The sequence below is a fragment of the Danio aesculapii genome, unplaced genomic scaffold, assembly GCF_903798145.1.
Source record: "Danio aesculapii unplaced genomic scaffold, fDanAes4.1, whole genome shotgun sequence".
In the NCBI taxonomy this organism is placed as follows: domain Eukaryota; kingdom Metazoa; phylum Chordata; class Actinopteri; order Cypriniformes; family Danionidae; genus Danio; species Danio aesculapii.
Window position 1 is genome coordinate 11,864 of NW_026613678.1, and position 27,500 is coordinate 39,363.

The 27,500-nt window shown below is 31.8% G+C and overlaps 1 protein-coding gene across 1 annotated transcript in view; it reads left to right on the forward strand.

Moving 5' to 3' along the window:
- Positions 1-26,794, forward strand: part of sspo (SCO-spondin) — a gene marked incomplete at its 5' end in the record, with an annotated part of 37,701 nt that extends 10,907 nt beyond the window's left edge. The window contains 3 exon segments of the mRNA XM_056452552.1: positions 26,159-26,317; positions 26,407-26,492; positions 26,786-26,794. Coding sequence (XP_056308527.1) covers positions 26,159-26,317; positions 26,407-26,492; positions 26,786-26,794 — 254 coding nt within the window.
- Between the last annotated feature and the right edge of the window lie 706 nt (positions 26,795-27,500).

Here is a 27,500-nt window from a genome sequence, read left to right on the forward strand (position 1 = left end):
TACAGATGAGTATTTTAGTGAAAACTAGTGAACGATAAGAGCATACACTACAAAAAACAGATTACAGATGAGTATTTTAGTGAAAACTAGTGAACGACAAGTGCATACACTACAAAAAACAGATTACAGATGAGTATTTTAGTGAAAACTAGTGAACACAAGTGCATACACTACAAAAAACAGATTACAGATGAGTATTTTAGTGAAAACTAGTGAACGACAAGTGCATACACTACAAAAAACAGATTACAGATGAGTATTTTAGTGAAAACTAGTGAACGACAAGTGCATACACTACAAAAAACAGATTACAGATGAGTATTTTAGTGAAAACTAGTGAACGACAAGTGCATACACTACAAAAAACAGATTACAGATGAGTATTTTAGTGAAACTAGTGAACGACAAGTGCATACACTACAAAAAACAGATTACAGATGAGTATTTTAGTGAAAACTAGTGAACGACAAGTGCATACACTACAAAAAACAGATTACAGATGAGTATTTTAGTGAAAACTAGTGAACGACAAGTGCATACACTACAAAAAACAGATTACAGATGAGTATTTAGTGAAAACTAGTGAACGATAAGAGCATACACTACAAAAAACAGATTACAGATGAGTATTTTAGTGAAAACTAGTGAACCATAAGAGCATACACTACAAAAAACAGATTACAGATGAGTATTTTAGTGAAAACTAGTGAACGACAAGTGCATACACTACAAAAAACAGATTACAGATGAGTGTTTTAGTGAAAACTAGTGAACGACAAGTGCATACACTACAAAAAACAGAATACAGATGAGTATTTTAGTGAAAACTAGTAAACAAGTGCATACACTACAAAAAACAGATTACAGATGAGTGTTTTAGTGAAAACTAGTGAACGACAAGTGCATACACTACAAAAAACAGATTACAGATGAGTGTTTTAGTAAAAACTAGTGAACGACAAGTGCATACACTACAAAAAACAGATTACAGATGAGTATTTTGGTGAAAATTAGTGAACGACAAGTGCATATACTACAAAAAACAGATTACAGATGAGTATTTTGGTGAAAACTAGTGAACGACAAGTGCATATACTACAAAAAACAGATTACAGATGAGTATTTTGGTGAAAACTAGTGAACGACAAGTGCATATACTACAAAAAACAGATTACAGATGAGTATTTTGGTGAAAACTAGTGAACGACAAGTGCATATACTACAAAAAACAGATTACAGATGAGTATTTTGGTGAAAACTAGTGAACGACAAGTGCATATACTACAAAAAACAGATTACAGATGAGTATTTTGGTGAAAATTAGTGAACGACAAGTGCATATACTACAAAAAACAGATTACAGATGAGTATTTTGGTGAAAACTAGTGAACGACAAGTGCATATACTACAAAAAAACAGATTACAGATGAGTATTTTAGTAAAAACTAGTGAACGACAAGTGCATATACTACAAAAAACAGATTACAGATGAGTGTTTTGGTGAAAATTAGTGAACGACAAGTGCATATACTACAAAAAACAGATTACAGATGAGTGTTTTAGTGAAAACTAGTGAACGACAAGTGCATATACTACAAAAAACAGATTACAGATGAGTGTTTTAGTGAAAACTAGTGAACGACAAGTGCATATACTACAAAAAACAGATTACAGATGAGTGTTTTAGTGAAAACTAGTGAACGACAAGTGCATATACTACAAAAAACAGATTACAGATGAGTGTTTTAGTGAAAATTAGTGAACGACAAGTGCATACACTACAAAAAACAGATTACAGATGAGTATTTTAGTGAAAACTAGTGAACGACAAGTGCATATACTACAAAAAACAGATTACAGATGAGTGTTTTAGTGAAAACTAGTGAACGACAAGTGCATATACTACAAAAAACAGATTACAGATGAGTATTTTAGTGAAAATTAGTGAACGACAAGTGCATACACTACAAAAAACAGATTACAGATGAGTGTTTTGGTGAAAACTAGTGAACGACAAGTGCATATAGTACAAAAAAATGTATTATAAACTAGATACTTTTATTTTAAGAGCAAAAAAAAATCTGAAGTTTCCAATGACAACATATTTCCAGCTGAATCTGAATATTGAGTCAGGGGCGGAGTTTTATTTTATAGCCCCGCCTCTTATCTTTCTCTCACAGCATACAAGCAGTAGGAGGGGCGTGGCATATACTACAAAAAACAGATTACAGATGAGTATTTTAGTGAAAACTAGTGAACGACAAGTGCATATACTACAAAAAACAGATTACAGATGAGTATTTTAGTGAAAACTAGTGAACGACAAGTGCATATACTACAAAAAACAGATTACAGATGAGTGTTTTAGTGAAAACTAGTGAACGACAAGTGCATATACTACAAAAAACAGATTACAGATGAGTATTTTAGTGAAAACTAGTGAACCATAAGAGCATACACTACAAAAAACAGATTACAGATGAGTATTTTAGTGAAAACTAGTGAACGACAAGTGCATACACTACAAAAAACAGATTACAGATGAGTGTTTTAGTGAAAACTAGTGAACGACAAGTGCATATACTACAAAAAACAGATTACAGATGAGTGTTTTAGTAAAAACTAGTGAACGACAAGTGCATATACTACAAAAAACAGATTACAGATGAGTGTTTTGGTGAAAACTAGTAAACAACAAGTGCATATACTACAAAAAACAGATTACAGATGAGTATTTTAGTGAAAACTAGTGAACGACAAGTGCATATACTACAAAAAACAGATTACAGATGAGTATTTTAGTGAAAACTAGTGAACGACAAGTGCATACACTACAAAAAACAGATTACAGATGAGTGTTTTAGTAAAAACTAGTGAACGACAAGTGCATATACTACAAAAAACAGATTACAGATGAGTGTTTTAGTGAAAACTAGTGAACGACAAGTGCATACACTACAAAAAACAAATTACAGATGAGTGTTTTAGTGAAAACTAGTGAACGATAAGAGCATACACTACAAAAAACAGATTACAGATGAGTGTTTTAGTGAAAACTAGTGAACGACAAGTGCATACACTACAAAAAACAGATTACAGATGAGTGTTTTAGTGAAAACTAGTGAACAGCAGGTGCATATACTACAAAAAACAGAATACAGATGAGTGTTTTAGTAAAAACTAGTGAACGACAAGTGCATACACTACAAAAAACAGATTACAGATGAGTGTTTTAGTGAAAACTAGTGAACGACAAGTGCATACACTACAAAAAACAAATTACAGATGAGTATTTTAGTGAAAACTAGTGAACGACAAGTGCATACACTACAAAAAACAGATTACAGATGAGTATTTTGGTAAAAACTAGTGAACGACAAGTGCATATACTACAAAAAACAGATTACAGATGAGTATTTTGGTGAAAACTAGTGAACGACAAGTGCATATACTACAAAAAACAGATTACAGATGAGTATTTTGGTGAAAATTAGTGAACGACAAGTGCATATACTACAAAAAACAGATTACAGATGAGTATTTTGGTGAAAACTAGTGAACGACAAGTGCATATACTACAAAAAACAGATTACAGATGAGTATTTTGGTGAAAATTAGTGAACGACAAGTGCATATACTACAAAAAACAGATTACAGATGAGTGTTTTAGTGAAAACTAGTGAACGACAAGTGCATACACTACAAAAAACAGATTACAGATGAGTGTTTTAGTGAAAACTAGTGAACGACAAGTGCATACACTACAAAAAACAGATTACAGAGAGTGTTTTAGTGAAAACTAGTGAACGACAAGTGCATACACTACAAAAAACAGATTACAGATGAGTGTTTTAGTAAAAACTAGTGAACGACAAGTGCATACACCACAAAAAACAGATTACAGATGAGTGTTTTAGTGAAAACTAGTGAACAGCAAGTGCATATACTACAAAAAACAGATTACAGATGAGTATTTTAGTGAAAACTAGTGAACGACAAGTGCATATACTACAAAAAACAGATTACAGATGAGTATTTTAGTAAAAACTAGTGAACAGCAGGTGCATATACTACAAAAACAGATTACAGATGAGTATTTTAGTGAAAACTAGTGAACGACAAGTGCATATACTACAAAAAACAGATTACAGATGAGTATTTTAGTGAAAACTAGTGAACGACATGTGCATATACTACAAAAAACAGATTACAGATGAGTATTTTAGTAAAAACTAGTGAACGACAAGTGCATATACTACAAAAAACAGATTACAGATGAGTATTTTAGTGAAAACTAGTGAACGACAAGTGCATATACTACAAAAAACAGATTACAGATGAGTATTTTAGTGAAAACTAGTGAACGACAAGTGCATATACTACAAAAAACAGATTACAGATGAGTGTTTTAGTGAAAACTAGTGAACAGCAAGTGCATATACTACAAAAAACAGATTACAGATGAGTGTTTTAGTGAAAACTAGTGAACGACATGTGCATATACTACAAAAAACAGATTACAGATGAGTATTTTAGTAAAAACTAGTGAACGACAAGTGCATATACTACAAAAAACAGATTACAGATGAGTATTTTAGTGAAAACTAGTGAACGACAAGTGCATATACTACAAAAAACAGATTACAGATGAGTGTTTTTAGTGAAAACTAGTGAACAGCAAGTGCATATACTACAAAAAACAGATTACAGATGAGTATTTTAGTGAAAACTAGTGAACGACAAGTGCATATACTACAAAAAACAGATTACAGATGAGTGTTTTAGTGAAAACTAGTGAACAGCAAGTGCATATACTACAAAAAACAGATTACAGATGAGTATTTTAGTAAAAACTAGTGAACGACAAGTGCATATACTACAAAAAACAGATTACAGATGAGTGTTTTAGTAAAAACTAGTGAACAGCAGGTGCATATACTACAAAAAACAGATTACAGATGAGTGTTTTAGTGAAAACTAGTGAACGACATGTGCATATACTACAAAAAACAGATTACAGATGAGTATTTTAGTAAAAACTAGTGAACGACAAGTGCATATACTACAAAAAACAGATTACAGATGAGTATTTTAGTGAAAACTAGTGAACGACAAGTGCATACACTACAAAAAACAGAATACAGATGAGTATTTTAGTGAAAACTAGTAAACAAGTGCATATACAAAAAACAGATTACAGATGAGTGTTTTAGTAAAAACTAGTGAACGACAAGTGCATATACTACAAAAAACAGATTACAGATGAGTGTTTTAGTAAAAACTAGTGAACAGCAAGTGCATATACTACAAAAAACAGATTACAGATGAGTATTTTAGTAAAAACTAGTGAACGACAAGTGCATATACTACAAAAAACAGATTACAGATGAGTGTTTTAGTAAAAACTAGTGAACAGCAGGTGCATATACTACAAAAAACAGATTACAGATGAGTATTTTAGTGAAAACTAGTGAACGACAAGTGCATATACTACAAAAAACAGATTACAGATGAGTATTTTAGTGAAAACTAGTGAACGACAAGTGCATATACTACAAAAAACAGATTACAGATGAGTATTTTAGTGAAAACTAGTGAACGATAAGAGCATACACTACAAAAAACAGATTACAGATGAGTATTTTAGTGAAAACTAGTGAACGATAAGAGCATACACTACAAAAAACAGATTACAGATGAGTATTTTAGTGAAAACTAGTGAACGACAAGTGCATACACTACAAAAAACAGATTACAGATGAGTATTTTAGTGAAAACTAGTGAACGACAAGTGCATACACTACAAAAAACAGATTACAGATGAGTATTTTAGTGAAAACTAGTGAACGACAAGTGCATACACTACAAAAAACAGATTACAGATGAGTATTTTAGTGAAAACTAGTGAACGACAAGTGCATACACTACAAAAAACAGATTACAGATGAGTATTTTAGTGAAAACTAGTGAACGACAAGTGCATACACTACAAAAAACAGATTACAGATGAGTATTTTAGTAAAAACTAGTGAACGATAAGAGCATACACTACAAAAAACAGATTACAGATGAGTATTTTAGTGAAAACTAGTGAACCATAAGAGCATACACTACAAAAAACAGATTACAGATGAGTATTTTAGTGAAAACTAGTGAACGACAAGTGCATACACTACAAAAAACAGATTACAGATGAGTGTTTTAGTGAAAACTAGTGAACGACAAGTGCATACACTACAAAAAACAGAATACAGATGAGTATTTTAGTGAAAACTAGTAAACAAGTGCATATACTACAAAAAACAGATTACAGATGAGTGTTTTAGTAAAAACTAGTGAACGACAAGTGCATATACTACAAAAAACAGATTACAGATGAGTGTTTTAGTAAAAACTAGTGAACGACAAGTGCATATACTACAAAAAACAGATTACAGATGAGTATTTTGGTGAAAACTAGTGAACGACAAGTGCATATACTACAAAAAACAGATTACAGATGAGTATTTTGGTGAAAACTAGTGAACGACAAGTGCATATACTACAAAAAACAGATTACAGATGAGTGTTTTGGTGAAAACTAGTGAACGACAAGTGCATATACTACAAAAAACAGATTACAGATGAGTATTTTGGTGAAAACTAGTGAACGACAAGTGCATATACTACAAAAAACAGATTACAGATGAGTATTTTGGTGAAAATTAGTGAACGACAAGTGCATATACTACAAAAAACAGATTACAGATGAGTATTTTAGTAAAAACTAGTGAACGACAAGTGCATATACTACAAAAAACAGATTACAGATGAGTGTTTTAGTAAAAACTAGTGAACAGCAGGTGCATATACTACAAAAAACAGATTACAGATGAGTATTTTAGTGAAAACTAGTGAACGACAAGTGCATATACTACAAAAAACAGATTACAGATGAGTATTTTAGTGAAAACTAGTGAACGACAAGTGCATATACTACAAAAAACAGATTACAGATGAGTATTTTAGTGAAAACTAGTGAACGATAAGAGCATACACTACAAAAAACAGATTACAGATGAGTATTTTAGTGAAAACTAGTGAACGATAAGAGCATACACTACAAAAAACAGATTACAGATGAGTATTTTAGTGAAAACTAGTGAACGACAAGTGCATACACTACAAAAAACAGATTACAGATGAGTATTTTAGTGAAAACTAGTGAACGACAAGTGCATACACTACAAAAAACAGATTACAGATGAGTATTTTAGTGAAAACTAGTGAACGACAAGTGCATACACTACAAAAAACAGATTACAGATGAGTATTTTAGTGAAAACTAGTGAACGACAAGTGCATACACTACAAAAAAACAGATTACAGATGAGTATTTTAGTGAAAACTAGTGAACGACAAGTGCATACACTACAAAAAACAGATTACAGATGAGTATTTTAGTAAAAACTAGTGAACGATAAGAGCATACACTACAAAAAACAGATTACAGATGAGTATTTTAGTGAAAACTAGTGAACCATAAGAGCATACACTACAAAAAACAGATTACAGATGAGTATTTTAGTGAAAACTAGTGAACGACAAGTGCATACACTACAAAAAACAGATTACAGATGAGTGTTTTAGTGAAAACTAGTGAACGACAAGTGCATACACTACAAAAAACAGAATACAGATGAGTATTTTAGTGAAAACTAGTAAACAAGTGCATATACTACAAAAAACAGATTACAGATGAGTGTTTTAGTGAAAACTAGTGAACGACAAGTGCATATACTACAAAAAACAGATTACAGATGAGTGTTTTAGTAAAAACTAGTGAACGACAAGTGCATATACTACAAAAAACAGATTACAGATGAGTATTTTGGTGAAAACTAGTGAACGACAAGTGCATATACTACAAAAAACAGATTACAGATGAGTATTTTGGTGAAAACTAGTGAACGACAAGTGCATATACTACAAAAAACAGATTACAGATGAGTGTTTTGGTGAAAACTAGTGAACGACAAGTGCATATACTACAAAAAACAGATTACAGATGAGTATTTTGGTGAAAACTAGTGAACGACAAGTGCATATACTACAAAAAACAGATTACAGATGAGTATTTTGGTGAAAATTAGTGAACGACAAGTGCATATACTACAAAAAACAGATTACAGATGAGTATTTTGGTGAAAACTAGTGAACGACAAGTGCATATACTACAAAAAACAGATTACAGATGAGTATTTTAGTAAAAACTAGTGAACGACAAGTGCATATACTACAAAAAACAGATTACAGATGAGTATTTTGGTGAAAATTAGTGAACGACAAGTGCATATACTACAAAAAACAGATTACAGATGAGTGTTTTAGTGAAAACTAGTGAACGACAAGTGCATATACTACAAAAAACAGATTACAGATGAGTATTTTAGTGAAAACTAGTGAACGACAAGTGCATATACTACAAAAAACAGATTACAGATGAGTGTTTTAGTGAAAACTAGTGAACGACAAGTGCATATACTACAAAAAACAGATTACAGATGAGTATTTTAGTGAAAATTAGTGAACGACAAGTGCATACACTACAAAAAACAGATTACAGATGAGTGTTTTGGTGAAAACTAGTGAACGACAAGTGCATATAGTACAAAAAAATGTATTATAAACTAGATACTTTTATTTTAAGAGCAAAAAAAAATCTGAAGTTTCCAATGACAACATATTTCCAGCTGAATCTGAATATTGAGTCAGGGGCGGAGTTTTATTTTATAGCCCCGCCTCTTATCTTTCTCTCACAGCATACAAGCAGTAGGAGGGGCGTGGCATATACTACAAAAAACAGATTACAGATGAGTATTTTAGTGAAAACTAGTGAACGACAAGTGCATATACTACAAAAAACAGATTACAGATGAGTATTTTAGTGAAAACTAGTGAACGACAAGTGCATACACTACAAAAAACAGATTACAGATGAGTATTTTAGTGAAAACTAGTGAACGACAAGTGCATATACTACAAAAAACAGATTACAGATGAGTATTTTAGTGAAAACTAGTGAACCATAAGAGCATACACTACAAAAAACAGATTACAGATGAGTATTTTAGTGAAAACTAGTGAACGACAAGTGCATACACTACAAAAAACAGATTACAGATGAGTGTTTTAGTGAAAACTAGTGAACGACAAGTGCATATACTACAAAAAACAGATTACAGATGAGTGTTTTAGTAAAAACTAGTGAACGACAAGTGCATATACTACAAAAAACAGATTACAGATGAGTATTTTAGTAAAAACTAGTGAACAGCAGGTGCATATACTACAAAAACAGATTACAGATGAGTATTTTAGTGAAAACTAGTGAACGACAAGTGCATATACTACAAAAAACAGATTACAGATGAGTATTTTAGTGAAAACTAGTGAACGACAAGTGCATATACTACAAAAAACAGATTACAGATGAGTGTTTTAGTGAAAACTAGTGAACAGCAAGTGCATATACTACAAAAAACAGATTACAGATGAGTGTTTTAGTGAAAACTAGTGAACGACATGTGCATATACTACAAAAAACAGATTACAGATGAGTATTTTAGTAAAAACTAGTGAACGACAAGTGCATATACTACAAAAAACAGATTACAGATGAGTATTTTAGTGAAAACTAGTGAACGACAAGTGCATATACTACAAAAAACAGATTACAGATGAGTGTTTTAGTGAAAACTAGTGAACAGCAAGTGCATATACTACAAAAAACAGATTACAGATGAGTATTTTAGTGAAAACTAGTGAACGACAAGTGCATATACTACAAAAAACAGATTACAGATGAGTGTTTTAGTGAAAACTAGTGAACAGCAAGTGCATATACTACAAAAAACAGATTACAGATGAGTATTTTAGTAAAAACTAGTGAACGACAAGTGCATATACTACAAAAAACAGATTACAGATGAGTGTTTTAGTAAAAACTAGTGAACAGCAGGTGCATATACTACAAAAAACAGATTACAGATGAGTATTTTAGTAAAAACTAGTGAACGACAAGTGCATATACTACAAAAAACAGATTACAGATGAGTATTTTAGTGAAAACTAGTGAACGACAAGTGCATACACTACAAAAAACAGAATACAGATGAGTATTTTAGTGAAAACTAGTAAACAAGTGCATATACTACAAAAAACAGATTACAGATGAGTGTTTTAGTGAAAACTAGTGAACGACAAGTGCATATACTACAAAAAACAGATTACAGATGAGTGTTTTAGTAAAAACTAGTGAACAGCAAGTGCATATACTACAAAAAACAGATTACAGATGAGTGTTTTAGTAAAAACTAGTGAACGACAAGTGCATATACTACAAAAAACAGATTACAGATGAGTGTTTTAGTAAAAACTAGTGAACAGCAGGTGCATATACTACAAAAAACAGATTACAGATGAGTATTTTAGTGAAAACTAGTGAACGACAAGTGCATATACTACAAAAACAGATTACAGATGAGTATTTTAGTGAAAACTAGTGAACGACAAGTGCATATACTACAAAAAACAGATTACAGATGAGTATTTTAGTGAAAACTAGTGAACGATAAGAGCATACACTACAAAAAACAGATTACAGATGAGTATTTTAGTGAAAACTAGTGAACGATAAGAGCATACACTACAAAAAAACAGATTACAGATGAGTATTTTAGTGAAAACTAGTGAACGACAAGTGCATACACTACAAAAAACAGATTACAGATGAGTATTTTAGTGAAAACTAGTGAACGACAAGTGCATACACTACAAAAAACAGATTACAGATGAGTATTTTAGTGAAAACTAGTGAACGACAAGTGCATACACTACAAAAAACAGATTACAGATGAGTATTTTAGTGAAAACTAGTGAACGACAAGTGCATACACTACAAAAAACAGATTACAGATGAGTATTTTAGTAAAAACTAGTGAACGATAAGAGCATACACTACAAAAAACAGATTACAGATGAGTATTTTAGTGAAAACTAGTGAACCATAAGAGCATACACTACAAAAAACAGATTACAGATGAGTGTTTTAGTGAAAACTAGTGAACGACAAGTGCATACACTACAAAAAACAGATTACAGATGAGTGTTTTAGTGAAAACTAGTGAACGACAAGTGCATACACTACAAAAAACAGAATACAGATGAGTGTTTTAGTGAAAACTAGTAAACAAGTGCATATACTACAAAAAACAGATTACAGATGAGTGTTTTAGTGAAAACTAGTGAACGACAAGTGCATATACTACAAAAAACAGATTACAGATGAGTATTTTGGTGAAAACTAGTGAACGACAAGTGCATATACTACAAAAAACAGATTACAGATGAGTATTTTGGTGAAAACTAGTGAACGACAAGTGCATATACTACAAAAAACAGATTACAGATGAGTATTTTGGTGAAAACTAGTGAACGACAAGTGCATATACTACAAAAAAACAGATTACAGATGAGTATTTTGGTGAAAACTAGTGAACGACAAGTGCATATACTACAAAAAACAGATTACAGATGAGTATTTTGGTGAAAATTAGTGAACGACAAGTGCATATACTACAAAAAAACAGATTACAGATGAGTATTTTGGTGAAAACTAGTGAACGACAAGTGCATATACTACAAAAAACAGATTACAGATGAGTATTTTAGTAAAAACTAGTGAACGACAAGTGCATATACTACAAAAAACAGATTACAGATGAGTATTTTGGTGAAAATTAGTGAACGACAAGTGCATATACTACAAAAAACAGATTACAGATGAGTGTTTTAGTGAAAACTAGTGAACGACAAGTGCATATACTACAAAAAACAGATTACAGATGAGTGTTTTAGTGAAAACTAGTGAACGACAAGTGCATATACTACAAAAAACAGATTACAGATGAGTGTTTTAGTGAAAACTAGTGAACGACAAGTGCATATACTACAAAAAACAGATTACAGATGAGTATTTTAGTGAAAATTAGTGAACGACAAGTGCATACACTACAAAAAACAGATTACAGATGAGTGTTTTGGTGAAAACTAGTGAACGACAAGTGCATACACTACAAAAAACAGATTACAGATGAGTGTTTTGGTGAAAACTAGTGAACGACAAGTGCATACACTACAAAAAACAGATTACAGATGAGTGTTTTGGTGAAAACTAGTGAACGACAAGTGCATATAGTACAAAAAAATGTATTATAAACTAGATACTTTTATTTTAAGAGCAAAAAAAAATCTGAAGTTTCCAATGACAACATATTTCCAGCTGAATCTGAATATTGAGTCAGGGGCGGAGTTTTATTTTATAGCCCCGCCTCTTATCTTTCTCTCACAGCATACAAGCAGTAGGAGGGGCGTGGCATATACTACAAAAAACAGATTACAGATGAGTATTTTAGTGAAAACTAGTGAACGACAAGTGCATATACTACAAAAAACAGATTACAGATGAGTATTTTAGTGAAAACTAGTGAACCATAAGAGCATACACTACAAAAAACAGATTACAGATGAGTATTTTAGTGAAAACTAGTGAACGACAAGTGCATACACTACAAAAAACAGATTACAGATGAGTGTTTTAGTGAAAACTAGTGAACGACAAGTGCATATACTACAAAAAACAGATTACAGATGAGTGTTTTAGTAAAAACTAGTGAACGACAAGTGCATATACTACAAAAAACAGATTACAGATGAGTGTTTTGGTGAAAACTAGTAAACGACAAGTGCATATACTACAAAAAACAGATTACAGATGAGTATTTTAGTGAAAACTAGTGAACGACAAGTGCATACACTACAAAAAACAGATTACAGATGAGTGTTTTAGTAAAAACTAGTGAACGACAAGTGCATATACTACAAAAAACAGATTACAGATGAGTGTTTTAGTGAAAACTAGTGAACGACAAGTGCATACACTACAAAAAACAAATTACAGATGAGTGTTTTAGTGAAAACTAGTGAACGATAAGAGCATACACTACAAAAAACAGATTACAGATGAGTGTTTTAGTGAAAACTAGTGAACGACAAGTGCATACACTACAAAAAACAGATTACAGATGAGTGTTTTAGTGAAAACTAGTGAACAGCAGGTGCATATACTACAAAAAACAGAATACAGATGAGTGTTTTAGTAAAAACTAGTGAACGACAAGTGCATACACTACAAAAAACAGATTACAGATGAGTGTTTTAGTGAAAACTAGTGAACGACAAGTGCATACACTACAAAAAACAAATTACAGATGAGTATTTTAGTGAAAACTAGTGAACGACAAGTGCATATACTACAAAAAACAGATTACAGATGAGTATTTTGGTAAAAACTAGTGAACGACAAGTGCATATACTACAAAAAACAGATTACAGATGAGTATTTTGGTGAAAACTAGTGAACGACAAGTGCATATACTACAAAAAACAGATTACAGATGAGTATTTTGGTGAAAATTAGTGAACGACAAGTGCATATACTACAAAAAACAGATTACAGATGAGTATTTTGGTGAAAACTAGTGAACGACAAGTGCATATACTACAAAAAACAGAATACAGATGAGTATTTTGGTGAAAATTAGTGAACGACAAGTGCATATACTACAAAAAACAGATTACAGATGAGTGTTTTAGTGAAAACTAGTGAACGACAAGTGCATATACTACAAAAAACAGATTACAGATGAGTATTTTAGTGAAAACTAGTGAACGACAAGTGCATATACTACAAAAAACAGATTACAGATCAGTGTTTTAGTGAAAACTAGTGAACGACAAGTGCATATACTACAAAAAACAGATTACAGATGAGTATTTTAGTGAAAACTAGTGAACGACAAGTGCATATACTACAAAAAACAGATTACAGATCAGTGTTTTGGTGAAAACTAGTGAACGACAAGTGCATATACTACAAAAAACAGATTACAGATGAGTGTTTTGGTGAAAACTAGTGAACGACAAGTGCATATAGTACAAAAAAATGTATTATAAACTAGATGCTTTTATTTTAAGAGCAAAAAAAAATCTGAAGTTTCCAATGACAACATATTTCCAGCTGAAACTGAATATTGAGTCAGGGGCGGAGTTTTATTTTATAGCCCCGCCTCTTATCTTTCTCTCACAGCATACAAGCAGTAGGAGGGGCGTGGCTATGCTTATTTTGCATATGAATATTCTTAGTCTGTCAAACTGACATCGCCGAACAGAAGATTTTGATTAAAGATTACCAAAAGAAACAGTTTTTCAGTGTATAAACACACAGATTAATTGTTGACCTTAATGCTAGCAATGTGCACAAGCAGAATAAACCTTGTACATTTTGATTTAATGCTGACATTAATAACTTAAGTTTATTTTTTCCCATAAAAATACAGATTTTAATAAAACAAGTAACTCAATATCCTGCAGAGACATTTCTCCATGAAAATGAGAGCATATCTGATTTATAATAAGTAAAATATACAATCTCAAGTCTTTATTGAGATGTTGATCAGCACGACTGACAGCAGAATTATTCTTCACAGATTTACAGTATTTTTTAGTTCTGCTGAAAGTGAAAGAATTAATCTTCAATGGTCATTTATTTGAGTGGTTCAGCTGAGATTGAGTTCATAAAAGCTTTTTTCCCAGCTGCTGAGTGTAAATGTGTGTGTTGGAGAGCAGAAAATTACACTTCCATCATCCTAATGGAGACCTGACCCTGACAGAGAGAGAGAGAGAGAGAGAGAGAGAGGGTACATGAAGCAATAAACTGAACTGCAGAAAACAGCTAATGATGAAACCCAAAGCAGCAGCTAGTACAGAAACTGACAAATGACAGCGATTAAAGAGCCGAGAGAAACACCAGTAATGGAGATGCTGGATTTATTTACATCTATATGGACAAAAACATGCATGTGGTCATCAGGAAAACCCCAGAGAAAGACGATCTGTTCAACATCACATCACTGTCAGCCCTGTGTGCTTTCCTAAATGCAGGATCCTGCTCTTGTTTTCAATAATTCATCATAGCTTGCATTTAAAAAACTGTGAATAAATGAAATAAAATCAAACTAAATGCAATAGCTTGTGTGTTTTCCACATCATCTGGAACTCATATTTCTGACCTGTAATTCTCCTGCTATTTTAGTCTCCTTCACTATTCAGTTTCACTAAGAAACAGGACACTTTACTGAAGTAAGATGGATGAAGTTTGCTGTCAAAGGATTCATATTTTACAACAGTGTGTTTAGCTTTACTGTATCAGATTCACAGTATTTAGCTCAGGGTTTAACATTAACACACACACACACTTGTACAGCTATAATTATGGGGACTTCCCACAGATGTAATGATCTACATAACAGTATAATGATTTATGTAATTTATACTGAAGAGTGTATATACTATATCCCCCTACCCAACCCTAATACAAGGTGTATACACACACACATACACGTACATACAGACACACACACACACACAAGCACACATACAGTACGCACACACACACACACACACACATATGCAGACGCAAACACACACAGGCATACATACAAACACAGACACTTGCGCGCACACACACACACATATGCAGACGCAAACACACACAGGAATACATACAAACACAGACACTTGCGCACACACACAAACAAACAGACACACGTACGAACACACACAGACATACACACAAATACACCTACATACATACAGACACACACATACTTATGTACACATGCACACACACATACAGACATAGACAAACACATATAGACACTCACACACAAACAAACACACACATACAGACTCGCATACACAGACCAACACACACATACAGACACGCACAAGCACACACAGACACATACATACAGTATGCACACAAACATACAGACAGATGCAAACACACACAGGCATACACACAAACAGACACATGCAACCCATTACTGGGAAACACCCATACACATTTATTCACACACACACACACACACTACAGCCAATGTAGTTCATCAGTTCCCCTATAGCGCATGTGTTTGGACTGTGGGGGAAACCCACGCCAACACAGGGAGAACATGCAAACTTCACATAGAAATGCCAACTGGCCCGGCCGGGACTCGAACCAGCGACCTTCTTGCTGTGAGGCGATTGTGAAATGTGATTAGTAATGTACTCTGTAAACCTCCAGTAAAATGATGGTGTAATGGATTTGTAATAGGCACATTTACAGTCACAACAGCAGCAATCCTCAAAACCAAAGACAAAACCAGGATATAAAATGATGAATGATCAACTGATGTGGTGTTGACTGTAAATGACAGCGTCAGGTGAGCGGCTTTCCTGATGAACACTGTTATGATGACGATCAGCTTTTATTATAGTGCTGTTAATATGTGGTGATGAGTGTGTGGAACATTTCCAGCAAACACAAACACTGTGAGTAACACTGTGTGTGTAATCGAGCGGACACACACACACACACACACACACACACACCTGACCCATTACCTCAGGGTTTACAACACATCCAAACCCTGAGTGTTCAGAAAGCCAGCGAGTAAAACAGGTCTATGTGTGTGTGTGTGTGTGTGTGTGTGTGTGTGTGTGTGTGTGTGTGTGTGTGTGTGTGTGTGTGTGTGTGTGTGTGTGGCTGGAAACAGATTCCTCCAACGGCTGAGCTCACATTTCCACTCTGTCTGCAGAGATGAATGGACAGATAATACACATGTCCGTGTGTGTGTGTGCTTTGTATTTACTATACGTCGTTGGAACCAAAATGTATCGCACAAGTATAGCAGTACCAGTAAATGTTGACCTTGTGGGGACATTATTTTGCTCACCCTGAGGAAACCGGCTCATGACGTATTTTGAAACTGTAAAAATGCAGGGTGACAAGGTGGCTCAGTGGTTAGCTCTGTCGCCTCACAGCAAGAAGGTTGCTGGTTTGAATCTCGACTGGGTCAGTTGGCATTTCTGTGTGGAGTTTGCATGTTCTCCCCGTGTTGGCGTGGGTTTCCTCCGGGTGCTCCGGTTTCCCCCACAGTCCAAACACATGCGCTATAGGGGAATTGATGAACTGAATTGGCCGTAGTGCATGAGTGTTTATGGATGTTTCCCAGTACTGGGTTGCAGTTGGAAGGGCATCCAACATATGCAGTTCATTCCACTGTGGTGACCCCTAATGAATAAAGGGACTGAGCCGAAAAGAAAATGAATGTAAAAATGCAGATTGTTTGCTGTGAGGGTTTGGTTTAGGGGCAGGATTAGGGGAGAGAAGAGAATATACAGTAGAAACATCATTATAGATATGGAAAGAGCCCATAAGCATATAGTACGTGTGTGTGTGTGCGTGTGTGTGTGTCTGTTAGTGTTGGGATACATCAGCATCTTTACTGCAGAGATGTGAAATGACATTAAATCACAGTGAGCGGCTCAACGCTTCAACACACAACACTCATATCAAGACTCACTCAGCACACACAGACATCACAAACACACACTATACACTATTATCTCTGTGTGTAATCTATCTGAATTCTTTTCATAATAATTTAATAATAAAATATATATATATATATATTCGACCCTCTAGACCAGTGTTTCCCAACCCTGTTCCTGAAGGCACACCAACAGTCCACATTTTCAACATCTCCCTAATCAAACACACCTGAAGAATCTTATCATAACATCAGAAGAGACTCCAACACCTGAAGTGAATGGGTCAGAAAAGCGAGACATCCAAAATATGTACTGTTGGTGTGCCTCCAGGAACAGGGTTGGGAAATACTGCTCTAGACGATCTTAATCCAGCATTTCTACGATTCTGCCAATCCTATTTTCAAGTTCAGGAGAGAAGAAAAGGCGGCTGCACCAGTCTTTTCAGTGTTTCACATACATTGCTCATCAACATGGACACCTCCAAATGATGTTGAAAGAGTCACATGCTGTATTCATAAGGTATAATTCACCTGAAATGTCATTTCTGTCTTCATATAATGCTGTATTCGCGGATAGGAAATCACACGTGATGTGAAGTGCTGACCGTGAGCTGTCACCACAGAGAGGGCGGGCGCACACCCTAAATAATGACAGACGCGCGCGTGTCTGCTTTAGTGAACAGAACCTGCATAGGCTGTGAGTAACAGGTAATAAAGGTGTAAATAATATTCAGTGTGTGAAACAGAGTGATCATTTGAGAGCCGTGAGTGAAGTATGAACAGCATTTATTAGTGAAAATGAAAGCGCGCACATCATTTAAATAATCATATCACATTTTAGAGTTATGATTACGGCAAGCGTTTGATCTGTCTTTACTTTCATATCGAACACACAGATGTGCATGAAAATCAATGTTTACAGTGTCAGTATAGCTACTCTAGCCTATATAATGTTGATTTTACCAGTGAATTAAATGCTCTAATAATGTTGTCAATGACAGATTGCAAGCAGAGGCCTATATCTCAAACATAACTCAACATCAGAATTATTAGAAGTAGAATAGAATTATTTATAGACACCAGTAGACCTACACATAATATTATTATTAATGTTGTTTTACCATATGTTTGAGAAAAAAAACAATAATAATAGCCGACTCATATTAATCTTTATTTTACATCTACAGAATCCTGAGAAAATCCTGAACTCATTCTCATTTTAGCCAGAATCGTGCAGCTCTAATACACACACACACACACACACACACACACACACACACACACACACACACACACACACACACACACACACACACACACACACACAGTAGAGCAGCTGTATGAGCATCATTCCTGACTGCAGTACAGAGAGAGAGTTGTGTCGGTGAGCTGGAGGACACTGCAGAGATTGAGTTACAAATCCTGAGAGAGTCTGAACACACACACACACACACACACACACACACACACACACACACACACACACACACACACACACAGTAGAGCAGCTGTATGAGCATCATTCCTGACTGCAGCACAGAGAGAGAGTTGTGTCGGTGCGCTGGAGGACACTGCAGAGATTGAGTTACAATCCTGAGAGAGTCTGAACACACACACACACACACGTTCATGTACAAACAATACACATTATGGACTATTCGGTACAACCTCCACGGTTCAATATGCATATGAAAAAAATGTGGGTTTTCAGTTTTGCATGTAAATTAAAAAAAATAGTATTTAGCATTTCCTCCATTGCTTTAATTACTCTCTGAACAGACTCTGTGCATGTTCAAATGTGTGTCCATATGGGTCTTCTCCATTAACTGTCCTGTCCACTACTACTTACAGTGAGAAATACAAGGTGTGGCGTGCAGTTTCAAGTGCATGTGTCTGATGGTGAATGTGTGACTGAGAGGTCTGAATGATGCTGTTTTTTGGCAGGTGTACTGTGCTGCAGACTTCTTCCTCATTTCACAGAGCACATCTGTCAGAGTTCCCTGCTCGCTGCCATGTTGTTTGTGTGTGTATAGCTCAATAATGGATAACCTTTATTTTGTTTATACAGTGACAGTTCTAAAGTATGCAGTGTTATTTGATTATATTCTGTTTTTTACTGAACACATCATATACCCTAAAACTAAAAACCAAACCAGGTGAGAAGCATTGTTCCACCCCTAATACACACACACACAAAATACACAACACACACAGATACGCAAACACACACAAAGATCTCCACACACACACACACTCTTACATAGAATTTAACAGTTCTAAATACACATACCTCTCTATATATAGTGTACATTCATTCATCCATTCATTTTCGTTTAGCTTAGTCCCTTTATTTATCAGGGGTCGCCACAGCGAAATGAACAGCCAACTATTCCAGCATATGTTTTACACAAGCCGCAACCCAGTACTGGGAAACACCCATACACACTCATTCACACACACAATCACACACTACGGCCGATTTATTTCATCCAATTCCCCTATAGTGCATGTGTTTGGACTGGGGGAAACCACCCCGAGGAAACCCACACCAACACGAGGAGAACATGCAAACTCCACACAGAAATGCCAACTGACCCAGATGAGACTCGAACCAGCAACCTTCTTACTGTGAGGCGACAATGCTAACCACTGAGCCACCATGACACCTATAGAGTTCATAAACATACACACACACACGCACACACACACACACACACACACACATACATATATATATATATATATATATATATATATATATATATATATATATATATATATATATATATATATATATATATATATATATATATATATATATATATAAAAATATATATATATATATAAATATACAAATGTTCTCATAATAATAAATCATAAACATGCTTCACATATAAATCTCAGACAGCAGCAGGTTTTATTGATACTAAACATCCAGGAACTGTAAACTGGTGTACAGTCATGTGTGTGTTTGTCAGAGTCTGTGTGTGCCGCTGAGTCTGGAGAAACACTGAGCAGAGACAACAGTGAGCACAGAGGAAAAAAAGAGAAAACACACACAACACACACACACGGACAAACAGGAGTTTCTGCTGAACGTCCATTAGCATTAGCATGAGAAAGCGGCGTGATGGATGAATCTGTGTGAGGCTTTACAAGAAACCACAGCAACAAACACACTCAGAACAGCCTCTGGTCTTTACTCTGTTTTTTTACTCTGTTTTTTACTCTGATCTGACACTCTTGACACCGAATGCTCATGTTTAAGAGATTACAGTTCTGTCATCATTTATTCTCTCTCTTTTAATTTCTCTTTTTACTTCTGTTGAACACATATCAGAAGATATTTTGAAGAATGCTACCACTGACTTGCATAGTGTGGAATGAAAAAAAAAATCTAAAACTAAATAGATCAAAAAAGTAATTAAGAAAGTCAGACATGCATGAAGCCAATATTTATTTATTTCCCATTAGCATCGACAGTTCACCAAAGCTGCATTTATTTGATCAAAAATAGACCAAAACGATGGCTATGTTGTGAAATATTATTATCATTTTAAGTATTTTCTATTTGAATATCCTAAAAAATGTTATTTCTTTACATATAAATATTTAAAGCTGAATTTTCTTCAGTGATTGGCCAGAAATCATGCTGTTGCTCAAGAAACAATGTAATTATTATCATTATTAACATTAGTACTTAATAATAATTACAACAACAACAACTAATATTATTATTATTATTATTTAAAAACATAATATTAATTATAATTATTATTATTTTTTTAACATTATATTAATTATAATTATTATTATTATTATTTAAAAACATAATATTAATTATAATTTATTATTATTTTTTTAACATTATATTAATTATAATTATTATTATTATTATTTAAAAACATAATATTAATTATAAAAATAATAATAATAATTATTATTATTATTATTATTTAAAACATAATATTAATTATAAAAATAATAATAATAATTATTATTATTATTATTTAAAAACATAATATTAATTATAATTATTATTATTATTTAAAAACATAATATAATTCTTCTTCTTCTTATTATTATTATTATTATTATTATTAAAAAACATAATATTAATTATAATATGTATTATTATTTAAAAACATAATATTAATTATTATTATTTAAAAACATAATATTAATTATTATTATTATTATTATTATTTAAAAACATAATATTAATTATTATTATTAAAAACATAATATTAATTATAATAATTATTATTATTTAAAAACATAATATTAATTATAATATGTATTATTATTTAAAAACATAATATTAATTATAAAAATAATAATAATAATAATTATTATTATTATTATTTGAAAACATAATATTAATTATAATTATTATTATTATTTAAAAAACATAATATTAATTATTATTATTATTATTTAAAAACATAATATTAATTATTATTATTATTATTAAAAAACATAATATTAATTATTATTATTATTATTATTATTATTTGAAAACATAATATGAATTATAATTATTATTATTATTTAAAAACATAATATTAATTATTATTAATATTGTTATTATTATTTAAAAAACATAATATTAATTATTATTATTATTATTATTTAAAAACATAATATTAATTATAATAATAATAATTATTATTATTATTATTTAAAAACATAATATTAATTATTATTATTGTTATTATTATTTAAAAACATAATATTAATTATTATTATTATTATTATTTAAAAACATAATATTAATTATAATAATAATAATTAATATTATTATTATTTAAAAACATAATATTAATTATTATTATTGTTATTATTATTTAAAAAACATAATATTAATTATTATTATTATTATTATTATTATTATTATTATTATTTAAAACATAATATTAATAATAATTATTATTATTATTATTATTAACATTATTACTTAATAATAATTACAACAATAACAACTATTATTATTATTATTATTTAAAAAACATAATATTAATTATTATTATTATTATTATTATTATTATTTAAAAACATAATATTAATTATAATTATTATTATCAAATGGCGTAAAGAGTTGTGTTGCATTTAGAAATCATTACATATAATGTGTGACACTGGGAATAATGATGCTAAAAATTCAGCTTAAATCTGTTTTAGTAAAAAAACTAGTGAACAGCAAGTGCATTATACAAAAAACAGATTACAGATGAGTGTTTTAGTAAAAACTAGTGAACGACAAGTGCATATACTACAAAAAACAGATACAGATGAGTGTTTTAGTAAAAACTAGTGAACAGCAGGTGCATATACTACAAAAAACAGATTACAGATGAGTTTAGTGAAACTAGTGAACGACAAGTGCATATACTACAAAAAACAGATTACAGATGAGTTTTTAGTGAAAAACTAGTGAACGACAAGTGCATATACTACAAAAAACAGATTACAGATGAGTATTTTAGTGAAAACTAGTGAACGATAAGAGCATACACTACAAAAAAACAGATTACAGATGAGTATTTTAGTGAAAACTAGTGAACGATAAGAGCATACACTACAAAAAAACAGATTACAGATGAGTATTTTAGTGAAAACTAGTGAACGACAAGTGCATACACTACAAAAAAACAGATTACAGATGAGATATTTAGTGAAAACTAGTGAACGACAAGTGCATACACTACAAAAAACAGATTACAGATGAGTATTTTAGTGAAAACTAGTGAACGACAAGTGCATACACTACAAAAAACAGATTACAGATGAGTATTTTAGTGAAAACTAGTGAACGACAAGTGCATACACTACAAAAAACAGATTACAGATGAGTATTTTAGTAAAAACTAGTGAACGATAAGAGCATACACTACAAAAAACAGATTACAGATGAGTATTTTAGTGAAAACTAGTGAACCATAAGAGCATACACTACAAAAACAGATTACAGATGAGTGTTTTAGTGAAAACTAGTGAACGACAAGTGCATACACTACAAAAAAACAGATTACAGATGAGTGTTTTAGTGAAAACTAGTGAACGACAAGTGCATACACTACAAAAACAGAATACAGATGAGTGTTTTAGTGAAAACTAGTAAACAAGTGCATATACTACAAAAACAGATTACAGATGAGTTTTTAGTGAAAACTAGTGAACGACAAGTGCATATACTACAAAAAACAGATTACAGATGAGTATTTTGGTGAAAACTAGTGAACGACAAGTGCATATACTACAAAAAACAGATTACAGATGAGTATTTTGGTGAAAACTAGTGAACGACAAGTGCATATACTACAAAAAAACAGATTACAGATGAGTATTTTGGTGAAAACTAGTGAACGACAAGTGATACTAAAAAAACAGATTACAGATGAGTATTTTGGTGAAAACTAGTGAACGACAAGTGCATATACTACAAAAAAACAGATTACAGATGAGTATTTTGGTGAAAATTAGTGAACGACAAGTGCATATACTACAAAAAACAGATTACAGATGAGTATTTTGGTGAAAACTAGTGAACGACAAGTGCATATACTACAAAAAACAGATTACAGATGAGTATTTTAGTAAAAACTAGTGAACGACAAGTGCATATACTACAAAAAACAGATTACAGATGAGTATTTTGGTGAAAATTAGTGAACGACAAGTGCATATACTACAAAAAAACAGATTACAGATGAGTGTTTTAGTGAAAACTAGTGAACGACAAGTGCATATACTACAAAAAACAGATTACAGATGAGTGTTTTAGTGTAAAATAGTGAACGACAGTGCATATACTACAAACAAACAGATTACAGATGAGTGTTTTAGTGAAAACTAGTGAACGACAAGTGCATATACTACAAAAAACAGATACAGATGAGTATTTAGTGAAAATTAGTGAACGACAAGTGCATACACTACAAAAAACAGATTACAGATGAGTGTTTTGGTGAAAACTAGTGAACGACACGTGCCATACACTACAAAAACCAGATTACAGATGAGTGTTTTTGGTGAAAACTAGTGAACGACAAGTGCATACACTACAAAAAACAGATTACAGATGAGTGTTTTTGGTTGAAAACTAGTGAACGACAAGTGCATATGTACAAAAAAATGTATTATAAACTAGATACTTTTATTTTAAGAGCAAAAAAAAATCTGAAGTTTCCAATGACACATATTTCCAGCTGAATCTGAATATTGAGTCAGGGGCGGAGTTTTATTTTATAGCCCCGCCTCTTATCTTTCTCTCACAGCATACAAGCGCTTAGGAGGGGCGTGGCATATACTACAAAAAACAGATTACCGATGAGTATTTTAGTGAAAAACTAGTGAACGACAAGTGCATATACTACAAAAAACAGATTACAGATGAGTATTTTAGTGAAAACTAGTGAAACCATAAGAGCATACCTACAAAAAACAGATTACAGATGAGTATTTTAGTGAAAAACTAGTGAACGACAAGTGCATACACTACAAAAAACAGATTACAGATGAGTTTTTTAGTGAAAACTAGTGAACGACAAGTGCATATACTACAAAAAAACAGATTACCAGATGAGTTGTTTTAGTAAAAACTAGTGAACGACAAGTGCATATACTACAAAAAACAGATTAAAGATGAGTGTTTTGGTGAAACTAGTAAACGACAAGGTCCTTATACTACAAAAAACAGATACAGATGAGTATTTTAGTGGAAAACTAGTGAACGACAAGTGGCATACACTACAAAAAACAGATTACAGATGAGTGTTTTAGTAAAACTAGTGAACGACAAGTGCATATACTACAAAAAACAGATTTACAGATGAGTGTTTTAGTGAAAAACTAGTGAACGACAAGTGCATACACTACAAAAAACAATTACAGATGAGTGTTTTAGTGAAAATAGTGAACGATAAGAGCATTACACTACAAAAAACAGATTACAGATGAGTGTTTTAGTGAAAACTAGTGAACGACAAGTGCATACACTACAAAAAAACAGATTACAGATGAGTGTTTTAGTGAAAACTAGTGAACAGCAGGTGCTACGTTGCACTGCATTTTGTTGCATTCTGTTGTATTACGTTGCATTACGTTGCATTACTTTGCATTATGTTACGTTAAGTTAATTAAAGTTAAGTAAGTTAAGTTACATTACGTCAAGTTAAGTTAAGTTACATTAATTTAAGTAAGTTAAGTAACTGTTTCAGGCAACTAAATTCAGTCAGTTACTTTACGTTATGTTACATCACATTACGAGACCTCACCTTACATTATGTTAGGTTACATTAAGTAAGTTCATAAATCTATGTTAAGTAAATAATTAAGTTCAGTTCTGTTCCGTTGCGTTGCCTTGCATTGTGTTGCGGTATGTTGTTATGTTACGTTGTGTTTCATTGCATTGCATTGTTTTACCTTGCATTATGTTACATTGCATTATGATGTATTGTGTTGCGTTATGTTGTGTTATGTTAAGTTAAATTTCAATTAACATAGTTTTTTTTTTTAATAATACTTTTAAGTAATAGATTTTTGTTGGTTTTAATAATGATCCTGGATTGCTTCTGCTCTTAGAGAAAGTTAATATTATATTTAATGTTATGTCCTCAGCTTATACCCATTACTGTGTATTGTGTATTAAATATGTGAAAGTGTGTGTTTTGTGTGTGCATCAGGGGTCAGTGTTCATTGGCTGGGTGATTTTGTGTTTGTGGAGAGTGGTTTGGGCGTCAGACTAAAGTTTGACATGGAGAACACAGTTTATCTGACCGTTACTGCAGAACACCTCACAAACACTAGAGGTCTTTGTGGAGTTTATAACAACAATCCTGATGGTAAGTACGTTTAGCACGTATTCATTTGTAATCTATTACATTGTTTAAGTAATTAATGCAATGGAATGCAATGTTTTTAATTTGTTCAGATGACTTCACTACCAGCGCTGGAAGTGTGTCTCAATATGCCGCCAGCTTTGGAAACTCATGGCGCGTACAAGATCAACAAGGCCAGGTGAGATGCTGTTTAGATACACATAGAGAAGCTGCTTAGAAAATAGTCAAGAGAGCTATTAAATAGCATTCATACTGTTCTTACTAAAACTTTGCAAAAATTTGAGTAAAATGTATAGCTAATACAGCTGGTAATTGTTCATGCCTGTATATTGTAATGTCATTTAAGGTTGCACAAAGAGAACAATATGTAACTTGAAAAGCTATATGATAGTACTCAAATGAAAATTAAAAATAAACATTAAATAAATTTAATTGCATTAATTGGTGTCAACCTTTTTAATATCATTGCAGATATGCTGATAGCTTTAAACTAATTGTTTAAAGAGTAAAAATTTAATACATTGGAATTTTAAGTTTGTCTTACTTTAATAAATAATAAATTACATAACATACTTTTTCAGCTGATGTTTCTTTTCATTCTGCTTAATCACGCGCTCCCAAAAAAGCTATTTAAAATAAACAAAACAACATATAATATAATAACATATAATATAATATAATATAATATAATATAATATAATATAATATAATATAATATAATATAATATAATATAATATAATAACATATAATAACATATAATAACATATAATAACATATAATATAATATAATATAATATAATATAATATAATATAATATAATATAATATAATATAATATAATATAATAACGTATAATAACATATAATATAATATAATATAATATAATATAATATAATATAATATAATATAATATAATAACGTATAATAACATATAATATATAATATAATATAATATAATATAATATAATATATATAATATAATATAATATAATATAATTATATAATATAAGATATAACGTATAATAGCGTATAAATAACGTATATATAACGTATAATAACGTATAAATATAATATAATATAAAATATTAATATAATAGAATATAAGATAATAATTAATATAATAAATTAATAGAATAACGTAATATAATATTAATATAATATAAATAACGTATAATAACATATAATA